The sequence below is a fragment of the Rutilus rutilus genome (genome assembly GCF_951802725.1).
Source record: "Rutilus rutilus genome assembly, chromosome: 8".
Classification (NCBI taxonomy): domain Eukaryota; kingdom Metazoa; phylum Chordata; class Actinopteri; order Cypriniformes; family Leuciscidae; genus Rutilus; species Rutilus rutilus.
Genome location: NC_140222.1, coordinates 40,895,026 through 40,916,337, shown reverse-complemented (window position 1 = coordinate 40,916,337; position 21,312 = coordinate 40,895,026). Strand labels below are relative to the sequence as shown.

General features: G+C 35.4%; 1 protein-coding gene and 1 long non-coding RNA gene across 7 annotated transcripts; one reads left to right on the top strand and one right to left on the bottom strand.

Moving 5' to 3' along the window:
* Positions 1-1,681: 1,681 nt before the first annotated feature.
* Positions 1,682-9,354, bottom strand: LOC311294881. 5 transcript variants are annotated; one of them, XR_014628121.1, is made up of 6 exons: positions 8,926-9,354; positions 8,665-8,692; positions 8,269-8,508; positions 7,713-7,874; positions 6,412-6,506; positions 5,756-5,866 (listed from the first exon to the last, which is right to left on the bottom strand). It is a non-coding gene; the product is annotated as an uncharacterized lncRNA (long non-coding RNA). The 5 variants fall into 5 exon arrangements; XR_014628124.1 differs by lacking the exon at positions 6,412-6,506 and having other exon boundaries at positions 1,682-5,866; positions 8,926-9,350; XR_014628122.1 differs by lacking the exon at positions 8,665-8,692 and having other exon boundaries at positions 8,926-9,353.
* A 1,344-nt stretch (positions 9,355-10,698) lies between these two features.
* nppc (natriuretic peptide C) lies at positions 10,699-14,187 on the top strand (the record flags this gene model as incomplete). 2 transcript variants are annotated; one of them, XM_084416802.1, is made up of 3 exons in its annotated part: positions 10,699-10,881; positions 12,245-12,543; positions 13,766-14,187. In XM_084416802.1, coding segments are annotated over exons 1-3 (393 nt in total). In that variant the 5' UTR covers positions 10,699-10,788. The 2 variants fall into 2 exon arrangements, with proteins under 2 accessions (XP_084272928.1, XP_084272927.1); XM_084416801.1 differs by lacking the exon at positions 13,766-14,187 and having other exon boundaries at positions 12,245-12,547.
* Positions 14,188-21,312: the final 7,125 nt, after the last annotated feature.

Sequence of the window (21,312 nt, the reverse complement as noted above, 5' to 3'; positions counted from 1 at the left end):
AATCCCATTTACGACAATCTTGCAATTGATCATACTTGAGTCACACAGACTTCAACATTCAGCCTGCAAAACACAACATATATTTTATTTAAAGTAAATTATCAAGTACTCTCTACAGATATTTTTTAGTTACTAGAACTCTTGTTTAAGTGAACTATACTAACTAAGCTTTTGTCAGTACCACAAACTATTCCCATTTCACTTGTTTTTTTAAGGCAATCTGTTTGCATGCTTTTTTTAAAGTAAGTCCAACTAATTCGATTTTCAAGTGTAACGTCACTTTGGATAAAAAGGGTCTACTTAATGATAAGTAACTTATGCCCACATTTTAGGCTGTCGGGACTCATAATAGGGCTGATGTAGTGTATGTGGACCCCGTAGATTCCCCAAAATTACTGATTTAAGACAGAATGCTACCATCTCTTTTTGCGTGGTTGGTATCTTGTGTTTTCCCGACCTGTTTCACATATTCCCGCAGAAAACACGCTCCATCACTGACTCCACTGGTATACCAACTCTCCAAAAAGTAAACTTGGCAACATGGGTACAAAAATACGTTTCATTTTTTGCTAAACTTGCAAAAAAGTGATCACAAATTAGATGCATTGCCAGTAAAAATAAAAAACCTATCAGTCTAATTAGATAATTAATTTTTTGCTTCTAAAATACACAAGATCTGAAGGTGAAAGTGTTTCTGTATAAATCGCAGTAGTGCGTAATGCATCGTATAATAAACAGGGTAAATGATAATCAATGCATGAATTAAATACTTTGTATTAAATACAAAAAAAATTACCTCCCTTATTTCCCAGGATTTCCTTGTCCAAGCATATTTGTGTATTTACATTATATGTGCATTATCTGATGGCTTTTTAGCTGAATTTAATGGCCATGTTATGCCGAACTTCATCCTTCGTCTGAATGTATGTCAGTGTAATTTTAATATGTTAAAGCTGAGCATTCATTCACAGCACAACAGATATAGCATGAGTTGGAGAGCATTCACTGTGAAATACCTGTGTGTAAATGATGGTCCGATGCGAACTGAAGTCTGCTGGAGCGATGCAGTGTCTGAGAAACAGTCTCAGCTCAGCATATACTGCCACACAGTGTCTCAAACCAGAACCAGCCGCAGTCTCACTTCTGCTGCTACTCAACCTCATGTGCCTTCATCCTGGGAGAACACATATACAGTCATATTAATACTTAATTATGTTATTTTAACTCCAGCTGACATCCAGGGTAAGTTACAAATAACAAACATTTTATGTATTGCACTTCAAAAGTGCATTATAATTCATTAGAATTGGTTTTAAAGTTTATTTTAATTAAATATTTTAATGCACACCTGCATTTTTTAGCTTAGTTATTTAGATTTTCTTCCTGTCTATGAGAATTTTAAGTTGTAGACAGACAGACAGACATATAGATAGATAGATAGACAGACAGACAGACAGACAGACAGACAGACAGATAGATAGATAGATAGATAGATAGATAGATAGATAGATAGATAGATAGATATGTGTTCATAATTAAAAGTTACATTATTAAATGATTGTAACACTACTGCATATGGCATTCAAACACAAAGACGTGAATCTTTTACTTATGTTATAAAAAAGTTATAAAAAAATGATAAAAGTCGTGACCGGTGATTATCATGAATGAATTCCCATACAGAAATGTAATATATGTCAATATATGTAAATTACATATATAATGTTAGTGCCCATGTATGTCTGCTGCATATATGAGAATATATGCAAAATTCATATATGTAAAACACATATACATATATGAAACATATATTTCAAAATATATCAAAAATGGCCGTTTTCATGTAAGTGCCATATATTTTCCCGTATATGCACATAAATGTGAAATATATGTAAGACGCATATATGTATACATGCATATATGACGCATATATGTATACATGCATATATGACGCATATATGTATACATGCATATATGACGCATATATGTATACATGCATATATGACGCATATATGTATACATGCATATATGACGCATATATTTATACATGCATATATGTACTTATTTCTATAGTACATACTTTAACATATATTAGGGATACAAATCTTATATCTGAATGCCTTGAAATTAAATGCCTATAGTTGGAGATTTTGTCTATTGTGTGAATACCAAATATAGTATTTTAATACAATAATGCAGTGTTTTCTTTGTCATTTTTGACAAATACATCCACAAAGTACCATAACCATATGCCACAGCTTTAAAAATGCATCAGTATCACATGCATGTACACTGTAAAACTTTTCACTGTAAATTTAGAGTTAAATACTGGCAGCTGGGTTGCCATCCACATACTGTATTTTTACAACACTACTACAGTAAACAGCATTTACAGTACTCCACTGTAATTACCAAATACAGTATATACCACATTTCACAACTTGTCGACAGCAATAAATTGTATTTTTACAGGGAATACTGCTTTTATTATTACATAATTAAAATATTATACTTTAAGGTTTCATAAGAGTAGTCACACTAGGAAGAAAACAACATTTTCTGGGTTTTAAAACATTTATTTAGTTAAATTGCCTTCTGTGAACATGTTGGCTGAATTACTTTTTAAACATAAAATGCAATTTTAACACTTAACAAACAGGTAACAGTTAGCACTTAATTAAAGGAATAGTTCACCCAAAAATTTTAATTAGCACATGATTTACTCACCCTCAAGTCATCCTAGGTGTATCTGACATTCTTCTTTCAGACGAATACAATCAGAGTTCTATTAAAAAATGTCCTGGCTCTTCCAAGCTTTATAACGACAGTGAAATGCTGATTCTTTTTTGAAGTCCATAAAAGTGCAAACGAAATCCCATTCAAAGTCTGCAAGGTTTCGCAGAAGTGAGGACACCTGTAGGCTTACAGTGGTGTTGGGCAATTCCACGCAAAGGTCATCCTTACCATGAAAAATTAAAGTTTTTACCTAAAGATCAAAACCCCTTTTAAGTTGTCCATTTAGGTCTGTAATATACTGTATTAATGTGCTGTATCAGAAATTTTAAGAAAATTGCCTTGTTTTTCCACCACATATGAGGTGAGCAACAATGCTAAAATTTTAATTTCAACCAGCCATATTTCATGCTTTCAAAAGAGGTATCAATGACCCCCCTTTTAAAAACTTAATTTGAACATAAAGCATTTTGCTGAAAGTTGGAGGCATGCCTGAGAAATAAATTTACTAATTTGGTCATAACAGCACTGCCTGTTGAATTTATAAGGGCTTTAATAAAGAGGTCTCGACGCTTCAGTGCTCTGTCACGTCCGTAACGTTTTAAAGATTAAGTTTATATAATATAACAATTATAAATGCAAATAACTTGAAACTTTATATGCAAAGCTAAACTATGTTCATGCTTACTAGGATCGACATTTCATTCCACTACTTTGCTCTGAACAACCATAATAATGCGTTACGGACGTGACCGTTACGGACGCTTCACATCAAATCATATGCACTTGTGATCGGTTTCAGGCTTACCATATATTCAGTGCATATCCAATAATCGCAATAATATTTGTGCTTTGTTAGTTTTAATATGAAAAAATGTCTCAACTTTCAAATTCAGTCTATTTTATAACAAAATGTAAACAATAGAGACCGCTCTTTAATACGGCGTGGCAGAGTTTCCGCTAGAAAAAAATGGTGCCGGTCAAAGTGACCGGCAGAGGTTTCGTTTTCCGGACATTTTGATGATATGCCGGTCAAATATCGCCTCTTAATTAAGGGGGCGGGATTATTACACGATTTATTATTTATAATAATAATAATATTACCATCTTACGTGACAGTTCTCCATTACAGACGCGTCGCGACCGTTCAAAGCGGCACTAAAAGACTGCTTTAAAACTTTCACAGAGACCTCAAACAGAAAGCACAAAGCCTTTCTTTAAAACGAATTTCGTTTTGTATTAATTGTATGTTAATTTTAATCAGTGTTTCATTATCCAATTTTCTCGATAAAGTATAAAATAAAAGTAATTTAAAAGTAAATATAGCAGACAATAAATAATCACGACATGGAGGCGCCAGCGCCTGAACTGGAGCTAATGTTAAGCTATCATCCATGAACCGAAATTTAACGTATAAGATAGCCTACTCGCCTCACACACCTAAAAAAAAAAAAAGAAATATATCTATTATCTACAGAAATCTTTACTTTTAAACAGAACCATTCAAAACTAAATAAAACGATGTAATCCGTATGAAATGTGTATTTCTCTCCGGCGCGTTCACTACTGCGAAGATCGCGAGTCAGACTTCATCTTTGCAGCCGACACAGAAAACACTTGTTTATTAATAGACAATTAAAATGTCTCACTGCAATATTTTACATATTCATAACAACGGAAACCCTGCGGCGTGGTATATTTCTGTATATTGCGCCTCAGTGCGCGGCGGATAAAGTGCACATGAACGGATCTTCTCTTCCTCTGCCAGTTACAGGACGAAATATGAATATCAGAAGGTAGTATATGATACAGTACAACTTAAAGAAGAGCATGTGTCTTATAGCCATAGGACACTTCTTCGGGATGTCGCGTTTTTCCCTCTTGGTTAAAACATGAATATTCATCATAATCCCGCGATCAAGCTGACAAAATAATAGTGATATTGCAATCATTTTGAGTCACGACTTAAAAGTAGTTTAAAAGTAGACATTTCAGACGTCCTATATAGATATATTTCTCAGGTATGTGAGGCAAGTAGCCTACATTATACGCGGAGTTTCGGTTCATTTATGAGGCGCGCTCCACTTCACGCGACGGCGCCTCCGTGTCCTGATTATATTGTCTGCTATAGCCTATTTGCTTCTTATTTAATAAATCCAAGCAATTTGTTGATGAAACATTGATTAAAATTAAGATACAATTTATACAAAACGAAATTCACATTAAAGAAAAGCTTTCTCAAAAAAAAAAAAAAAAAAAAACTAAAGAATTGGTCAAAATCATGTCTGCCCACTGATATACTGTATCCGATATATTGCGCATCTTATGATCTTACTCATGCTGTTATCCTTTCATATAATCAACATATGAAATAAAAAATACAATTATTTTATTTAAACATTAATATGAGACTAAATGCCTACTCAAATGTAATGTTGGAGCGGGATTTGAGTGAACGCTGTCTTACCGGTGATGTTGGGGGAGAGCGCTACGATTTTCGAACAAACATCGAATATTATTTTTGCTTATAATGCCAATCCTTAATATTTGGTGTTTTAAATGCCTGTTTGAGGTCTCTGTGAACGTTTTAAAGCAGTATTTTAGTGCCGCTTTCAGAGCGGTCACGTCCGTAACGGAGAACTGTCACGTCCATAACATTGTTTTTTCCTCATAAATGCGAAAACGAAAAATAACATAAAATGAATATTTTATGTTCTGTGGAGAGCCAACCCTTCTTCATTCGGTGGGTACTATTACTTTTGGTTTGCGCAGTGTAATTCACAGAATTACTAAAAAATATTTTGGCAACAAAAAGTTAGAGATTTTTTTTGTCACGTCCGTAACGCATGTGTATTTCCCTCAAATTAAATATAAAACGCATGCGTAGACTGATATTTTTCTAATGTCTGGACTCCTTTATTAAGGGAGTATGGATATATAAACAGACGTTTACATATATTGGTATTAAATGCATTTTCTGAGAATTTATATTTCAAGTTTTGACTGCAAATGTCACGTCCATAACGCTGGAATTGCCCTGTTCTTGTTTTGCACAACTTGGCCAGTTTTCTTTTAAGTTACTTGTCCTTTCTTTGTTTTTGATCCACGTTCAGGATTGATGTCAAGAAAGCGTCTAAAAGGCAGAAAAAAACAACAATTAAATATTATTAACTGAGTGTATATATTTTGACAAAGAGATACAGCACAAAAGCTGTCTAAAACTGAACAACATAAAAAAAATGCAATGTAGGATATGTTGTGAAAAAAAAATAATGCAATGTTGGATGTTGTGATCAATAACTGATATTTTTTCTGCCCTGGTAAAATACATCAACTCAATGTGTCTGTTTACATGCGCACTGTCAACTAACTACATTTTTGGAAGTGGGGTTGCCAGATTTAAAGTTTTATTCTACAACTTTTGTCTACTCATCACCCAGCTCATTAACAATATCATCCCCTCATCCGGTGCCATCAGAGTATAAGTGGAAAGGCAGTCTTTAGACTCTCCGTTTATATAGAGCACACACTGCCAGAATCCAGCCCAAACCTTTGTGACAGAAATAATTTAACTTAATTGCAAGCCTTGCAATGTTTATTGCATATATGACAACATGATTTACCAGACTAAAATGCATGTTTGCACCCAAAAATTTAAATTCTGTCATTATTACTCACCCTCAAGACTTTTGTTCATCTTCGGGACACAAATGAAGATATTTTTGATGAAATCTGATAGTTTTGTCCTTCCATTGATATCAATATCATTGCAACTGTCAAAGCCCAGAAAAGTGGTAAAAACATTGGTAAATATATAGTGGTTCAATCTAAATATTATGATGCAGGGTTTCTGCACATTTTTTAAAGTCAAATTTAAGGCTTTTTAAGACCCGAAGAAATCAAAATTAATACCATGCATTAGGGGTGTGCAATATTGACAAAATATGTCTCGATCGATATTTTCAAAGTTTTCTTGATAATAATTAGATAACATTTTACTGATTGTGTTTCTGTGCTTGGTGCCATGGCTTGTTTAGGCCTGTTGACAGCTGACTGACAAAGATATTCATATTTTTCATATTCTATGCAGTGGTCAGTTTACAGCAGTGACAGAAATTAACATTTTTTATTAAGGGGTAATATTTGCCACCTTAAATTGTAGATTTAATTAACATTTGTAGATGTTTCAACAAGATATCTTTCACATCTACTGCAGTCAGATTCACCCGTGTTCACTCTGAAGGAATCACTCACATGGCTGGGCACTTGTATGACACATCAAGGATGTTAAGAGGCTAAAAGCAGGTTTAAAACTTGAAGTCAACAGGGTGCAAATTTTAAAAAGAGGATAACACAGTGTAGGCAACAGCGATTTTTGTCGTTGTTCTCTGTACTGACAGCACTCCAAATTTACAAAAAAATTAGCTCAATGTTAAAATTGACCGGAGTTCTCCTTTAAGGTTGCACTAGTTACATGGACTATTTAAACAATGTTTTTACTAGCTTTCTGGGCCTTAAAAGTTGCAAAGACGTTGCTGTCTATGGGTGGTTCAGAAACCTCTCAGATTTCATCAAAAATATCTTAATTTGTGTTCTGAAGATGAACGAAGGTCTTACAGGTTTGGAACGACATGAGGGTGAGTAATTAATGACAGAATTTTCACTAATCCTTCAACTGAAAACAACTTGCACTGACATATCTTAAAATATATGACTGCCACTGTTTTATCTCAAGATGCACACCAGTAATGTTTTTTTTTTTTTTTTTAATGATACATTATTATAAAATCTGCTTAAATACCCTAATTTTATTAAGGCCTAGACCTGGCTTAAGCTAAGCCCTGTATGGAAACCAGGGCCATATTGTTCATACCAGTAGTCAACATAATAAATACTGTCAAGTCAAGGTTAGTGACACAATTCAGTCTAATATATGTACATATATATATATATGAATGGCAAATATGCCAATGACTAACCTCTGAACAAACTCAAGGTGCTGCCTCTTCCTGGTACTGCAAGCTGAAGTTATAGGAGGAGGCAAACAGCGCTGCCAGGCCAGTGATGAAGAGGCTGTGATCCTTCACACACACCTTGACCTTCCAAACTTAATATCCAGCACTGGTTGCTTAGAGATTGACCTGTAATGGAATAAAAAAAAAAAAAAAGAATAAATAAATAATATTAATAATTAAAATAACTACTGTGGGTTCCACAGTGGTTCGATGTAGTTGTCTATTCATAGTTCTATGAATTACATTTTTCAACTAAAAATTAAAATTGGTTAGAATGCTAAAATGCACTGGCATATAATTTTGTTTGTTTTAAGCATAAACTCACTTAATTTTGACTTATTCTTTAAGAAAACAAGACAATTTTTACGTGTCTATTAAATGCATCTTCATGTAAGAATTGTAGATATCTGGACTGGAAACAAAATAAAAACACTAATTAAGAAAAACATATTTTGCAGTGGGGTGAGTAATTGATGGCTTTTCATTTTAGGTTTCATCTACCCCTTTAATGTTTACATACCAGGAAATAAGTCGTGGACTTTCTGGCAAATGTAGATTGCTGGACATCAGCGATGCAAATTCCTGAAACAATTTTTAAAAAGGACAGCACAACCTTGATCAACAGAACCAAAACATAAAACATATTACAAATTAATGAGATTTGCTGAATAATCTCTACTTATCTGCTTGAAGGATAACACCGTCTAACTTCTTTGAATTAGGGAGTAGTTGTATGGGATGGCAATCAGGAATAGGCCTACTACATTTGAAAACAGCATTAGGAACATGGATTTTCATGTGCTAGCAAAATTCTGACAACGATTCAAAAGCACGATCACAGAACTGACAGAATTTGACAGCATTTTTTTTTTTTACCACATAGACTATAACTGTAACACTACTTAAAAGCACTTACATTAACAATGGCCATCAGATTACAAAGCCTAAAACGAAAAAAATATATATCAAATGCACGTCATGCAAATAGCATGGTAAAGGTTGCCAATTATATGAAATGTCGAAGTTAACGTTACTTGGTAAACAGGTGGAACAGAGTCAGTGAATTGCTTGCGCGGCCACGTTAAACCGCGTTCGCAAAATCAAACCAAATACGTGAAAACAATGTAGAAACGCAAAAAAAAAAAAAAAAAAAAAAAAAACTTATATATTGGCTTACCGTATCACTCAGTTGAACAATTCTCCATCCTCTCAAACTCTAAATCCCACTTATCGTCACGCGCAGGTTAGATTATTCAATGACAAATTCTTCCATCCGTCTTCAGGTAGCTGCTACCCTTAACGTCGTCAATTTTCTGCTGCGTCACAGGCAACTAATGTTTGAAACACGAACCGAACCTCAAAAAAGCTTTAAAATTGCTCACAGATTCGCAGACATTGTTTATCTTGATAACAGGAATGATTATTTGTTCAGTTGAATCCCGCTGACAAAACGAGTTTGCCTGTTGTAGCTGCCTAACGTTACTGTCTGCTGCTGCTCGCATGACGCGTCACATTTGAACTGAATTGAGCGCGAAAGAAATCAATCCCACAATGCAATGACTTTTCAGTCAGTATGATGGTAACGAATTTATCAGGACGAAAACAGAAATGTGCTGTATATTTACAGCTGTTCTGTAAAAGATACAGCTTAATACTGTATTATGGAAATACAGTACAATTCTGTAAGAAATTCGTTGTAAATTTACAGTAAAGGGTTAGGCTACAGTGTATGTTTACATACATTTATTAAATATGTTGAAAACAAATATGTATGTCACATATTTAATTAATGTTGTCCATATATGCGAGAAACCAATACTATACTATAATATATGCAGATATATGGTATCATATATGGATGAACTCAAATATTTTCTTCACATGTTTGGACACATAAATGTTCATATATGTTGCAGGCATATATTGTGTTCTCAGATAAGTCAAATATATGTAGAGATATGTTGCAGGCATATATTGTGTTCTCAGATAAGTCAAATATATGTAGAGATATCTGAGAACACAATATATGCCTGCAACATATATCTATACATATATTTGACTTATCTGAGAACACAATATATGCCTGCAACATATAAGTCAAATATATGTATAGATATATGTTGCAGGCATATATTGTGTTCTCAGATAAGTCAAATATATGTAGATATATGTTGCAGGCATATATTGTGTTCTCAGATAAGTCAAATATATGTATAGATATATGTTGCAGGCATATATTGTGTTCTCAGATAAGTCAAATATATGTATAGATATATGTTGCAGGCATATATTGTGTTCTCAGATAAGTCAAATATATGTATAGATATATGTTGCAGTCATATATTGTGTTCTCAGATAAGTCAAATATATGTAGATATATGTTGCAGTCATATATTGTGTTCTCAGATAAGTCAAATATATGTATAGATATATGTTGCAGTCATATATTGTGTTCTCAGATAAGTCAAATATATGTATAGATATATGTTGCAGTCATATATTGTGTTCTCAGATAAGTCAAATATATGTATAGATATATGTTGCAGGCATATATTGTGTTCTCATATAAGTCAAATATATGTATAGATATATGTCATGCTATTTAAAATATAAGTACATATATGGCCATATATTACATTTTTGTATGGGTTCAAATGTGATTGTTCTTTTCCCACCTGTGTTCACTTTAAGTGTTCACTGCAAACGATAACTAAACTAAACACCCAGTCCGGCTATCCTCCGGTCACTGAGGCGATGCGCGGTAACCTGTGACGCACACACACACACACACACACACACACGCACGCACGCACGCACAGCGGACAATCTGGCAAAGGTAAACCACGGAAGGGGTGGGGTGGGATGGGGGGGCCGTGACGTCACAGGAGTGATGTCATATCGCCTATAAAACCATGAGCCGAAATGACATCGAGTAAGAGTTGAGCTCGACACCTCTGGGAGTAAATGAAAGCTTGTGATTGAGACACACTTAAACAACTGATCTTCTCCTCTGACATCCACTGCCCGAAGCATCATCACGATGATCATCTCGCATTTGGTGGCTTGTGGACTTATTCTGACTCTTCTATCAGTCCGTGCGGAGGCAAAACCATTAACGCAGGAAGAGCAGAGGGTGAGTCTCATATTCAGACCTGCTTAACAAATGATACAGCTTGTTTAATATTCAGACAGACATTAAAAAAAGTTTATTATAGTCTTTATAACTAGTAAAAAAGACGCGCTAAAGCTTAGACATGCAGTTACGCGCAAATGTACGCATTTAAATCCAGTGCGTAAAACGCTTAAAATGCGATTGTTTGATTTGATTTTTTAAATAACCATCTAAATTTGATTTTTTCCTCTTTTTTTCCTTTTTTTTTTTTCATCAGTACGTTCTCATTGCTATTAACATGCAAAAGCGACTCGATCGTTATTAGACCGCAGAAGCTGGAGTTTGGACACTTGTCCGGACGCAATGTTTGCCGCAAGACTTCTTTAGACAAACTTTTTATCCATTAATTTCCGTGACTTACATCATGGCATATCAACAGGTTCTCGTTCTCAAACATTAAAAAATAAAGAAAAGTAAAGAAAACGCGCTTTTAAGACGCATTGCGCACCGACTCCTAATACACCCATCGCTTTGATGTCACTCCTATAGACTTGAGTTAGATTCAATTCAGAGCGAATTTCAACATTTAAGACTCGCACTTTTCAGAATGTTCTCGTTTCTGAAGAAGGTTTCGAATTAATGTGCCAAGATACCAAAACTTATTGAGATTTTAACTCAAACATTTAATCAAAATCAAATGATCTGAGAGTTTTCATTCATTATCAAATAAAGTTTTTCTCTCTCTCACAGTGATGCCTTGGAAGAACTACTTTGGGTTCCATAAAGAGCCTTTCAGAGAAAAGTTCTTAAAAGAACCCTTTTTTTTTCTTCTTTTCTTAGTGTGAAGAACCTTTAAATAATAAGAACCTTTTGTGGAATGAAACATTCCATGGATGTAAAAGATTCTTTATGGAACCAAAAGATGCAAATAACCTTTATTTTTAAAGAGTGTTTTAAACATTAAACATAAGAATTCCATGAAATCTCCTAAACTCTGAAATAACAACATAGAAGCCATAATAAATACATTGTAATATGAAATATGAAATAAACAAATAATCTAGTATATTGGACTGCAAGACCTTCTCCAAGTAACCTGTTACTTCACGTGCTTGTGTTACTCTGCTACTGAAGACGTGTTACACGTTACACTTTAAAACTTAAGAAAAGGGTTCTGTAATGATATTAGAAAGTAAAAATGGATCTTTGTGTAAGAGTTTAAAGGAACTTAAATGCATCTTAGGAAGGTAACCCTATAAAATCTTGTGAATCAACCTACTATTCTAGAGTAAAAGAACATTTTAAGGGTCTCAGTGGGATAGTCTGTAATAACTGAAGACAGAAGTGAGCATTGGTGTGAGTGTTTGCTCCCTGTGTCCCTCAGTCCCTGCGGATGCTGCTGGGAGAGGAGCTGTCCGAGTTCCTGGCGGCGGACGAGAGCCAGAGGAGGCTGGAGAGCCGGGCTCGGCTCCTGAGGGACCTGCGCATGGACACGCGGGCCCGGGGCCCCTGGGCTCGGATGCCGAACGAGCAGCCCGGATCCCGCAGACTCAGAGCCGGGTCTAAGAAGGGCGGGACCGCGGCCAGGAGCGGATGCTTCGGACACAAGATGGACAGGATAGGGACCATGAGCGGGATGGGCTGCCAGCCGTCTCACTATCCCTCCGTCAACAACCTCTCCTGGTGAGTGTCTGCTCAGATCAGGCTCAGATCATGTGCTCTCTGGGGGATTACAGTTCAGTTATATGATCACAGCTATGCTTTTAATCAATATTAATACAAATGTACATATTTATGATATAACATAAAAGTGTAGATATACTCTTTGAAAATATCATTTCAATTATATGATTACAGCTATATTTTTTAATCAATATTTAAAGCAAATACTGATACAAATTATATATGATATCAAATTATATATATATATCAATATTTATACTTTAAAATCATATATACATATATATATATATATATATATATATATATATATATGATTTTAAAGTATAAATATTGATACAAATTATATATATATATATATATATATTGTGTGATTTAAAACTAATAATTTAATTACAAAAATAAAATATAATTTAAAAATGATTTAATTAATAAATACATCTGTAAATATCGAAATATTAGTTATTTGTATGTTTTTTAATTTATTATATGTTTAATGAATGAAAGTAAATTCATATTTATTTATTTATTGTTTATAATTGTATACATAAATTAATTATAATATTTTAAATTAATATTAATACTATATAAGTAATCTATTTATTTACTTTTTAATCTTTTTAGTATCTTTTAAGTCTAAAACTTATATTAGCAGATACAAATGTAAATTTGAACAGTTAAATAAATGAATATACTTTTAATGAATGTTAAATATATGTATGTATGTATATATATATATATATATAATATTTGATATAAAATATATATTTGCACATATACTCTTTGGCAATTTCATGGAATTAAACAAATTGATGAAACGAATCAAATTTCTCTCTCTAATTTTGGCATTTGTTGCATATCCTCTTTTTTATGCCAATGATATTTATCATCTGTCATATTAAGCACTGAATGCCTGACAATTACTGAGTTTCTTGATGCCGAAGGCTTTACATGATGTTATAACAGGTGCTATTATTACAGGGAGCTTTATAAGTGTGTCAAACTGTGTGTGTGTGTGTGTGTGTACTAGATAACTCACATGGGGCAGAAAGGTTTAGTTTGAATGAGTCATGTGTCAGACTGATGCGAAGGATATCTGACTCTGTGATGCAGGACTGTTGTCAAAGACTCACAAACGCGTGTGTGTGTGTGTGTGTGTGACGCTGCAGTGACGTGACTGATGTCGGACTGAATCCATCTAACCATATGCCGTCTTTTTCCCTAGAGCGCATCACGAACGTCATGGATTTTGGACAGAATGGACTTAGTTGCTCTTCTTCTAAGGGGAACCTTAAAGAATCGGACTAATGGTACGAAGCCACTACGAGAACCATTTGTGGGGACAATGACGCGTACAACTGAAATAAAGTAATTAGATAAAACATATGTACAAACAAAACAAAACCAATAACAACAACAACAACAACATGATGTGGATAAAAGCTGTATATTGTTGCTGCTGCTGCTGTACATTCATGTATTTCATTCTCGCATAAATGTATTTATGTTTAAAAAACCTATTTATATGTTTATAAAAGAGATATTTATAAATATGAGTTTTATTTATGTAACATTTTGAAATGAATGCAAACTGCAGGTCAATTCTGTTTGTAACTATTTTGTCTCTAATAGTTGTAAATGTTTTAAAAATCATTAAAAAATGCACAAATGCAACAAAAAAGCTGGTCGCAAAAGTTTTTAAGTGTTACTTTTGAATAACAGATTATGTTACTTAAATGAGACTGAATGTCAAATCGATTAATTGTGATACATACACACACACACACACACACACACAAACACATACACAAATATATATATATATATACACATATATTCACACAAAAATCCTTGTCCAATTGCAAAAAAAATGTCTAAATCAGTATTTTTGTCTTCTTCATGTAAAAAATTATTTAAACATCCTTGAAACAAGATCAATTTATCTGAGAATCAAAACTGTGTAATTGTAATGTAAAAGTATTTTCTCTAGTTTTAAGCATCAACCACATTAAATTTTGTTGTTTTGTTTTTAAATGCCAATTTAGCCTACTTACGCTAATTAAACATTATATTCTCTGAAAATATTGCCGCAAATGCTCTCGTTCTAAGAATTAAATGCAGTAAATGTATCTCGTTTTGAGGATGTTTGGATATTTCTACTAGAAACAGATGCACATCGACCGCACAGGGGGCGCTCGCGAACACCTTTCTGACACCTAACATGACCAAATGGGACACCCTACGCCTACGGTCTCATATGGGCTGTGTCGAAATCGCCCCCTACACCCTCATTCACTATTCTCTACATTACTCCACTAATATAGTCCACTTGAAGGAGTGAGTGAATTCGGACACTTAGTGAGCCAGAAGGGCTGCAGCTTTTCCACTGATGTTTAATTAAGCATTATAAAACGGATAGTCCCAGTCCTTGATTCTGATTGGTTGAGCCGCGTTCGAAGCCGTTGTAAATTACTCAACAAACATACACCTGTCCGTTTTATAATAGTAATAGTAACTCCAATAGTAAGTTGAAAATATTTACCCTGAACTCTGTCATGAAAACGATCTATAAACCTTAATCAAATAGTTTAATAATCATTTAAAAAGGAATTTATACCTTTAAAAAAAAAAAAATTATTATTCAACAAACTCATGTACAAACAATATGGCTTACATTCTTTTCAACATTCCACAGGAGCAGGTGCAACAACAACAACAACAACAACAACAACAACAAAAAATTAATAAGTATATATTAAAATAAAATTATAGCTAGGGCTTTGATCGCATATTATATTTTTCAAGTAAATTAAGAAGTTTCATTGCTTGTTTACTTTTCATTATGTTAAGGGCTTTGGTGAAAGAAAGAAACTCGTTATGAAATACATAGAACCTTGGTTTCACTTTCATATATTTAAATTTGTGAATGTAAAATTTTGCACGAATAAGGAATTTATACCTATAAATGGATGGATGATTCAGCTGCGGCGCCATCTTATGGTCAGACGCGGGAATTCATTCAGTGCGCGAGCGCGACTCTCACAGTGCATTGTGGGTATTCTCTAGCCGTTGAGCGCAAAATTCCTTACGCAAGTGAGCATCCCTATGCCCTACACCCTTCCTAGGGCAGAGCCCTTGAAGTGGGGACTTTGGAGTGAGCAGGGCACTTGTGTGTGTGTGTGTGTGTGTGTGTGTGTGTGTGTGTGTGTGTGTGCCATTATGCAGCCGTTTGTAACGCACTTGATGAAGGGAGCAACGAAAGACAACGTCATTTCCTCATTATCTTCACCATCACAACAACATCAACACAACACGGTGTCCATCAGCTGTTCTTACGACAGAAATGTCTTATTTTTGCTGTTAATATAACTGTTGCAAATAAATATACATTTTATATATATATAAAGTGTTTAAAATATGTGTTATGTGTGTGTGTGTGAGTGTATTTCTCTGCTCTCAACTTTAAAACTTGCCGTCTCATCTTTGGACCCTGCTCCCTTTGGACAAAAATGTGTGAAATATCAGGAACAAAACAAAACAACTTGAATTGCTCTGTTTGTAAATTAGCTCGAACTCTCCCGCCATCTATCTAGCTTTAATGAATCAAGAGTAGGCTATATTCGCTGGGTCACGTGACCATAAATGATCAAATTGCTTCCTTGAAGTGACCATCGCATGTACCCTTCAGGGCCTTCACTAATGGCCTTGTGGAAGGGCCCTTCGTGAAGGGATCCAGGTGTTCACTTTCGTTTGGAAAACCCCTACAAATGGCGTCCCCTTCCCGAAGGGCTGTTCAAGGGCGCAGAATTTCCCCCGAACACTCGTTATTGTGGTGCATTATGGGATTTAATGAGTGCACTTGATAATGTCCACTATGGTTTCAGACACTAGTAATGGCTGTTCCCTCAAATAGTGCCATATATGTAAGGGTATAGGGTGGGATTTCGGACACAGCCGTGGACTTCACGATCATTGTAAGTCCAGTGTAAGTCCATGAAGTGCATAGCCTATGATGTGTGGCATTTGGGACAGGGCCATAAAAGACTACGCCCTCTAAATTGAAGATTTGATTAATAAAACTGCTAGAATGAATAAAGAGGAGCAACAGAGGGCAGGACTGAGCCATTCAGATAAATCTCTGAAACATAAGGGAAGCATTTTGCAGAATTTTATCTAAATCCAAAATGTCAAAAGGGAGTTTAAGAGCATTGCTTGCTACAATTAAGTTTGACCCACTAAGTGGGTAAAATACCATATTTATTACACTGAATTAATGCAGTATATATATATGTAGAGTGCTTTTAAAGGAGAATTACACAAGAAAAAAACAAAAAAAACTGTGTTTTGTCCTTGAAAGCCGGTTTCCTATGACTCACGCTGGGTCATTTGGGCTTATTTATTGCAAAGGAAAGCAAGGGACGCTGTGACAGATAATCCAGTTTAAAAAAAATTAAGAGAAAAGCAACGTCTGATCAATGAACTTACCAAAGAACCTGGGAGAGCAAGATTCAAGCAAAGAGAACTATATATAAAAAATATATATTTGTAATTATAATGTTTAAACCCAAGCCATTTTAAATAAGAAACCCTATTAGCAAAAAATAAATAAAAATAAATAAAATATATATATTTTTTTTTTTTTCGGCCTTGATGAGCAGAAGAGACTTTCATTTACTCCATCAAAAATACAGTAAAAACAGTAATATTGTGAAATATTGTGTCTGAAATGTCCCCTCTGTCATGTGGAGTTCCTCAGGGCTCGGTTTTAGGTCCTATTTTGTTTTCATTGTATATTAGCCCTCTTGGTGAAATAATTTGTCATTTTATAAGTGCTTCTTATTATGCTGACGTCATTCAGTTGTACTGTTCATTCAAAGAGTCACAGTTAATTAAGTTAAAGGAATTATTGGAATGCCTGTCTTGCATTAAGAACTGGTTAAACAATAACTAACTGAATACAAAAAAAGACTGAAACCTTTATCATCGCTCCAGATCAAAAACTACCTCAAATCAAACAGTTGGTCAGAAACTGTTTTTATCATTTGAGAAATATTTCTAAAATGAGAACACTGTTGTCCAAAGCTGACATGGAGATGATTATTCATGCCTTTATTTCTTCTCGTTTAGATTGTAATTCGCTTTTTACTTGTTTTAACAGATCTTCTCTGAGTCGTATGCAAAAACGGTGCAAAATAAAAGCCAGGCTTTTAACAGGAACCAGCAGAAGGACACGGTATTACACCGGTTTTATCCACACTCCATTGGCTTCTAGTCAGAATTGATTGTAAAATTTTAGTTTCGACTTTTAGAGCTCTACGTGGACATCCTTACTCTTCCCCCTCTCTCTCACAATTTAAAATGGCTGTTTTCTCAATATAGCCAACTATAAAATGTAATTTATTCAAAGCTGAATTTTCAGCATCATTACTCCAGTCTTCAGTGTCACATGACCCTTCAGAAATCGTTCTAATATGATGATGCTCAAGAAACATTTATGATTGTTATCATATTTTTGTGGAAACCATTGGATTTCATAACCCAACAGAGTGACCCAATATGTTTAACCCAGATATTGGGTACCATAAACAACCCAAGTGTACAAACATACAGAATGAGTATATGAAGAATGGCATGTTTCATCCAGGCTGATCAGATCTGCACCTTTACTGAAGTCCTGGGAAACATGATTCAACTGCGGTTTAAAACGCAATGATGCCATCTTGTGGTCATTGATTGATAATCTCCTCATTGCCACAAAACCTTTCTTTTTTTTTCTTTTTTTTTTTGCGTGTTTCTATGTGGTTACTAGGGTGGTTACTGGGATTTTTGTCCACTAGTAAAGTCTAAGTGATTAAAAACTGAATAGCAGCATGATCTGAACTCATGTCCAAACCTGCTCCTGGAGGAACACTGGCCAGCCTTGAGCTTCTGTATGCCTAGAAAGACCAGGGGTCTCATTTATAACCGTTGCGTCCGGTTTTACGCTGCGTACGCCACTTCCCACGCAAAAGTTGGATAAAATATGCGCACCTGCACGCAAACTCTGACCCATGCGTACGAACATTTTGGAGACGGAGCGGTTTGGCGAGCTGGAGTTAAATGCCTTTTTGGTCACTTTTAGACAGAACATTTTTTAAGAAAGTTATACATGTACAGAAAGATAATACTAATATAATTTCACTCACCAAGCTTATCACATGAAGCAAACATCCATCCCTTCTTAAATGTCCGCGCAAGCGAGCGCGTTGGGTCGTTCAGTGAAACTGACGCATATTTATCTAACGGCAGATGAAGGAAAACCGTAAATCTTCATTATGAGTCCTAATCATAAATACAGTGCATGTTCACAATAACAGTTTAATTATTTTTTAGCAATGTAATGTGACAGCACATCCATATCTCATATTTTCCTAATGTCATAGCCTACCGTTAAACATGGTATCACCTGGATGATTATGCATATGCACATGATATGCAGATGAGGATATGCATAGTTAAACTAGGCGTTGTAAGCTCCATATATGGTTATTTGGGTGGAGACGCATGTGCGCACAATATTTCACTGACTGGGATTTATAAAGGGAATTTTGCGCAGGTTCTGGCGTTCGCACGGTTTTATAAGTCTGAATGTTTTTTTTACGTTACGCCATTTTTTACTTTCGGACGTATGTACGCTTTTAGTAAGGATACTCACAGTTTTATAAATGAGACCCCTGAGCTGTGTTCGAAAATCAAAATCGACCCCTACACCCTCATTCACTATTCTCTACATTAGTCCACTAATATAATCCACTTGAAGGAGTGAATGAAAACGAGTGAGACACTTAGTGAGCCAGAAGGGCTGCAGCTTTTGCATGGTTTGTGCTGTTTAATAATCATTTCATACGTAGCAAACTGACAGCGTCAGTAAAGATTTATCTTGAACTCTGTCATGGAAACTATCATACATAAACCGTAATTAAACAATCTAATAATCAATTAAAAAGGAATTTATACCTGTATGGTATTACGCTGTAGCCACATTGGACCAGCGGTTTGTAATGGATGGATGGATGATTCAGCTGCGGCGCCATCTTCTGGTCACACGCGGGAATTCATTCAACGCACGACTCTCGCAGTGCATTATGGGAATTCTCTAGCCGTTGAGCATAGCCAGAGCCCGTCTACGGAGAGCCTGCCCACTCCCTATTAAGTCCTATTGTACCGAATTTTGGTTGTAGTACCACCAGAGTTCCACTGGGGGCGATCGCCATGAGTGCAAAATGAATGGGAGTCAATGGGGCTAGACGGCTAAATGTGTCTCTTTCACCCGATTGCAGTTGAGAAATCTCAGATCTGATTGTAGATTTTGCAAGTTCAACATGGGTTATAGGTCGAAAGTTGAATGAACGAGTACTTATGTCCTTTCGATTTCTTACAGGTTGAGTTGTTGTTGCCCATAACACGCTAGCATTCTGCTAATGAACGCTGATTGGTCAGTGAAGGACTGATTACGACCAGAGATACCGCTTGATGGCATCGTGGCATCCGAAGCGGGACCAGAAACAAACAAAACAAAAACTCTTCTAGCACGTGTATTTACCTGTGTCAGCTGTGTGTGTTTACCTGTGTCAGCTGTGTTGTCGATGCCTCGAGAGAAAAGAAAGTGCAGAGCGAGAAAGCACCAGAGTGACTGAAGGATTGCCGTAAAGCAGTATCTCTGGTCGTACATGTGTATGACGTCATTGACACTTTAAAAATACTTTTTAAAGCAAATAAGTGACTCAAAAAAATCTAACACCCAGCAGTGTGTAATTTATTTGCATCTCCTTTCGAATACAACATTCAAATTACTAGACAAAAAATGATATCCTGAGAAAAGTGGATTTTTATTGGTATAGCGCCATAGACCTCCATTCATTCTGCACTCGTCCTGTGAGCGCCCTCATGTGGAATCAGAGAGGAACTGCAACCAGTTCAGAAGCCGGAAGTGTACTGAGAGTGAAACTTCTCACCTTATTAGACATTCTCTGGCATAGCATACATCAGTTGTACACTCGTTGTTGCGGTGCATTATGGGATTGAATGGGTACACTCGATAACGTCCACTGTGGATTCAGACACCAGTACAAATCACTGTGCCCTGATTTTTAAGAGTATAGGGGGCGATTTGGGACACAGCCCTTGATTAGCTGGTTCACGGTTCAGGTGTGTTTTATAAAGTTATTCTCCGTGTGTATTCATGCACCGAACCGTGACGCCCGTACCCTTTCGGTTCAATACGAATACATGTACCGTTCCACCTCTAAGTTATGCCTATACTTACCAAGACACCTGACCAACTCTCCACTGGTTCTCTTCACACCAGATATTTATGTTTCTTCGATAGGAATTATTTAAATTTCTGCTTGGCTCCTCATCTGTCTCACGCCTGGGAGGCTCACAATTGTATGGCTGTGGGCCATCGTAGGTTTGAGGGGGATTTTGGATCTCCTCAGACTCAAAACTCTCCATACTTGAATAGAACTTTTTTTTGGCACGTCTCCCTCTTCTGACGTCACAGCTCAGCTGTGTTTTAAAAATATGATCTTGACAGAAATGGCTATAAAGCTTACTGTAGGGCAATTACAGTAATAATTTTAATGATAATTACATTTTCACTCAGACATCTAAACCTTATTTAATATATCAAAAAAAAAAAAAAAAAAAGTAACCTGACATACACACTTTAACTCTGGACAGACAGTAAACTCCGGGAGCAGGATTGAACACCCCTGCTCATACATAGATACT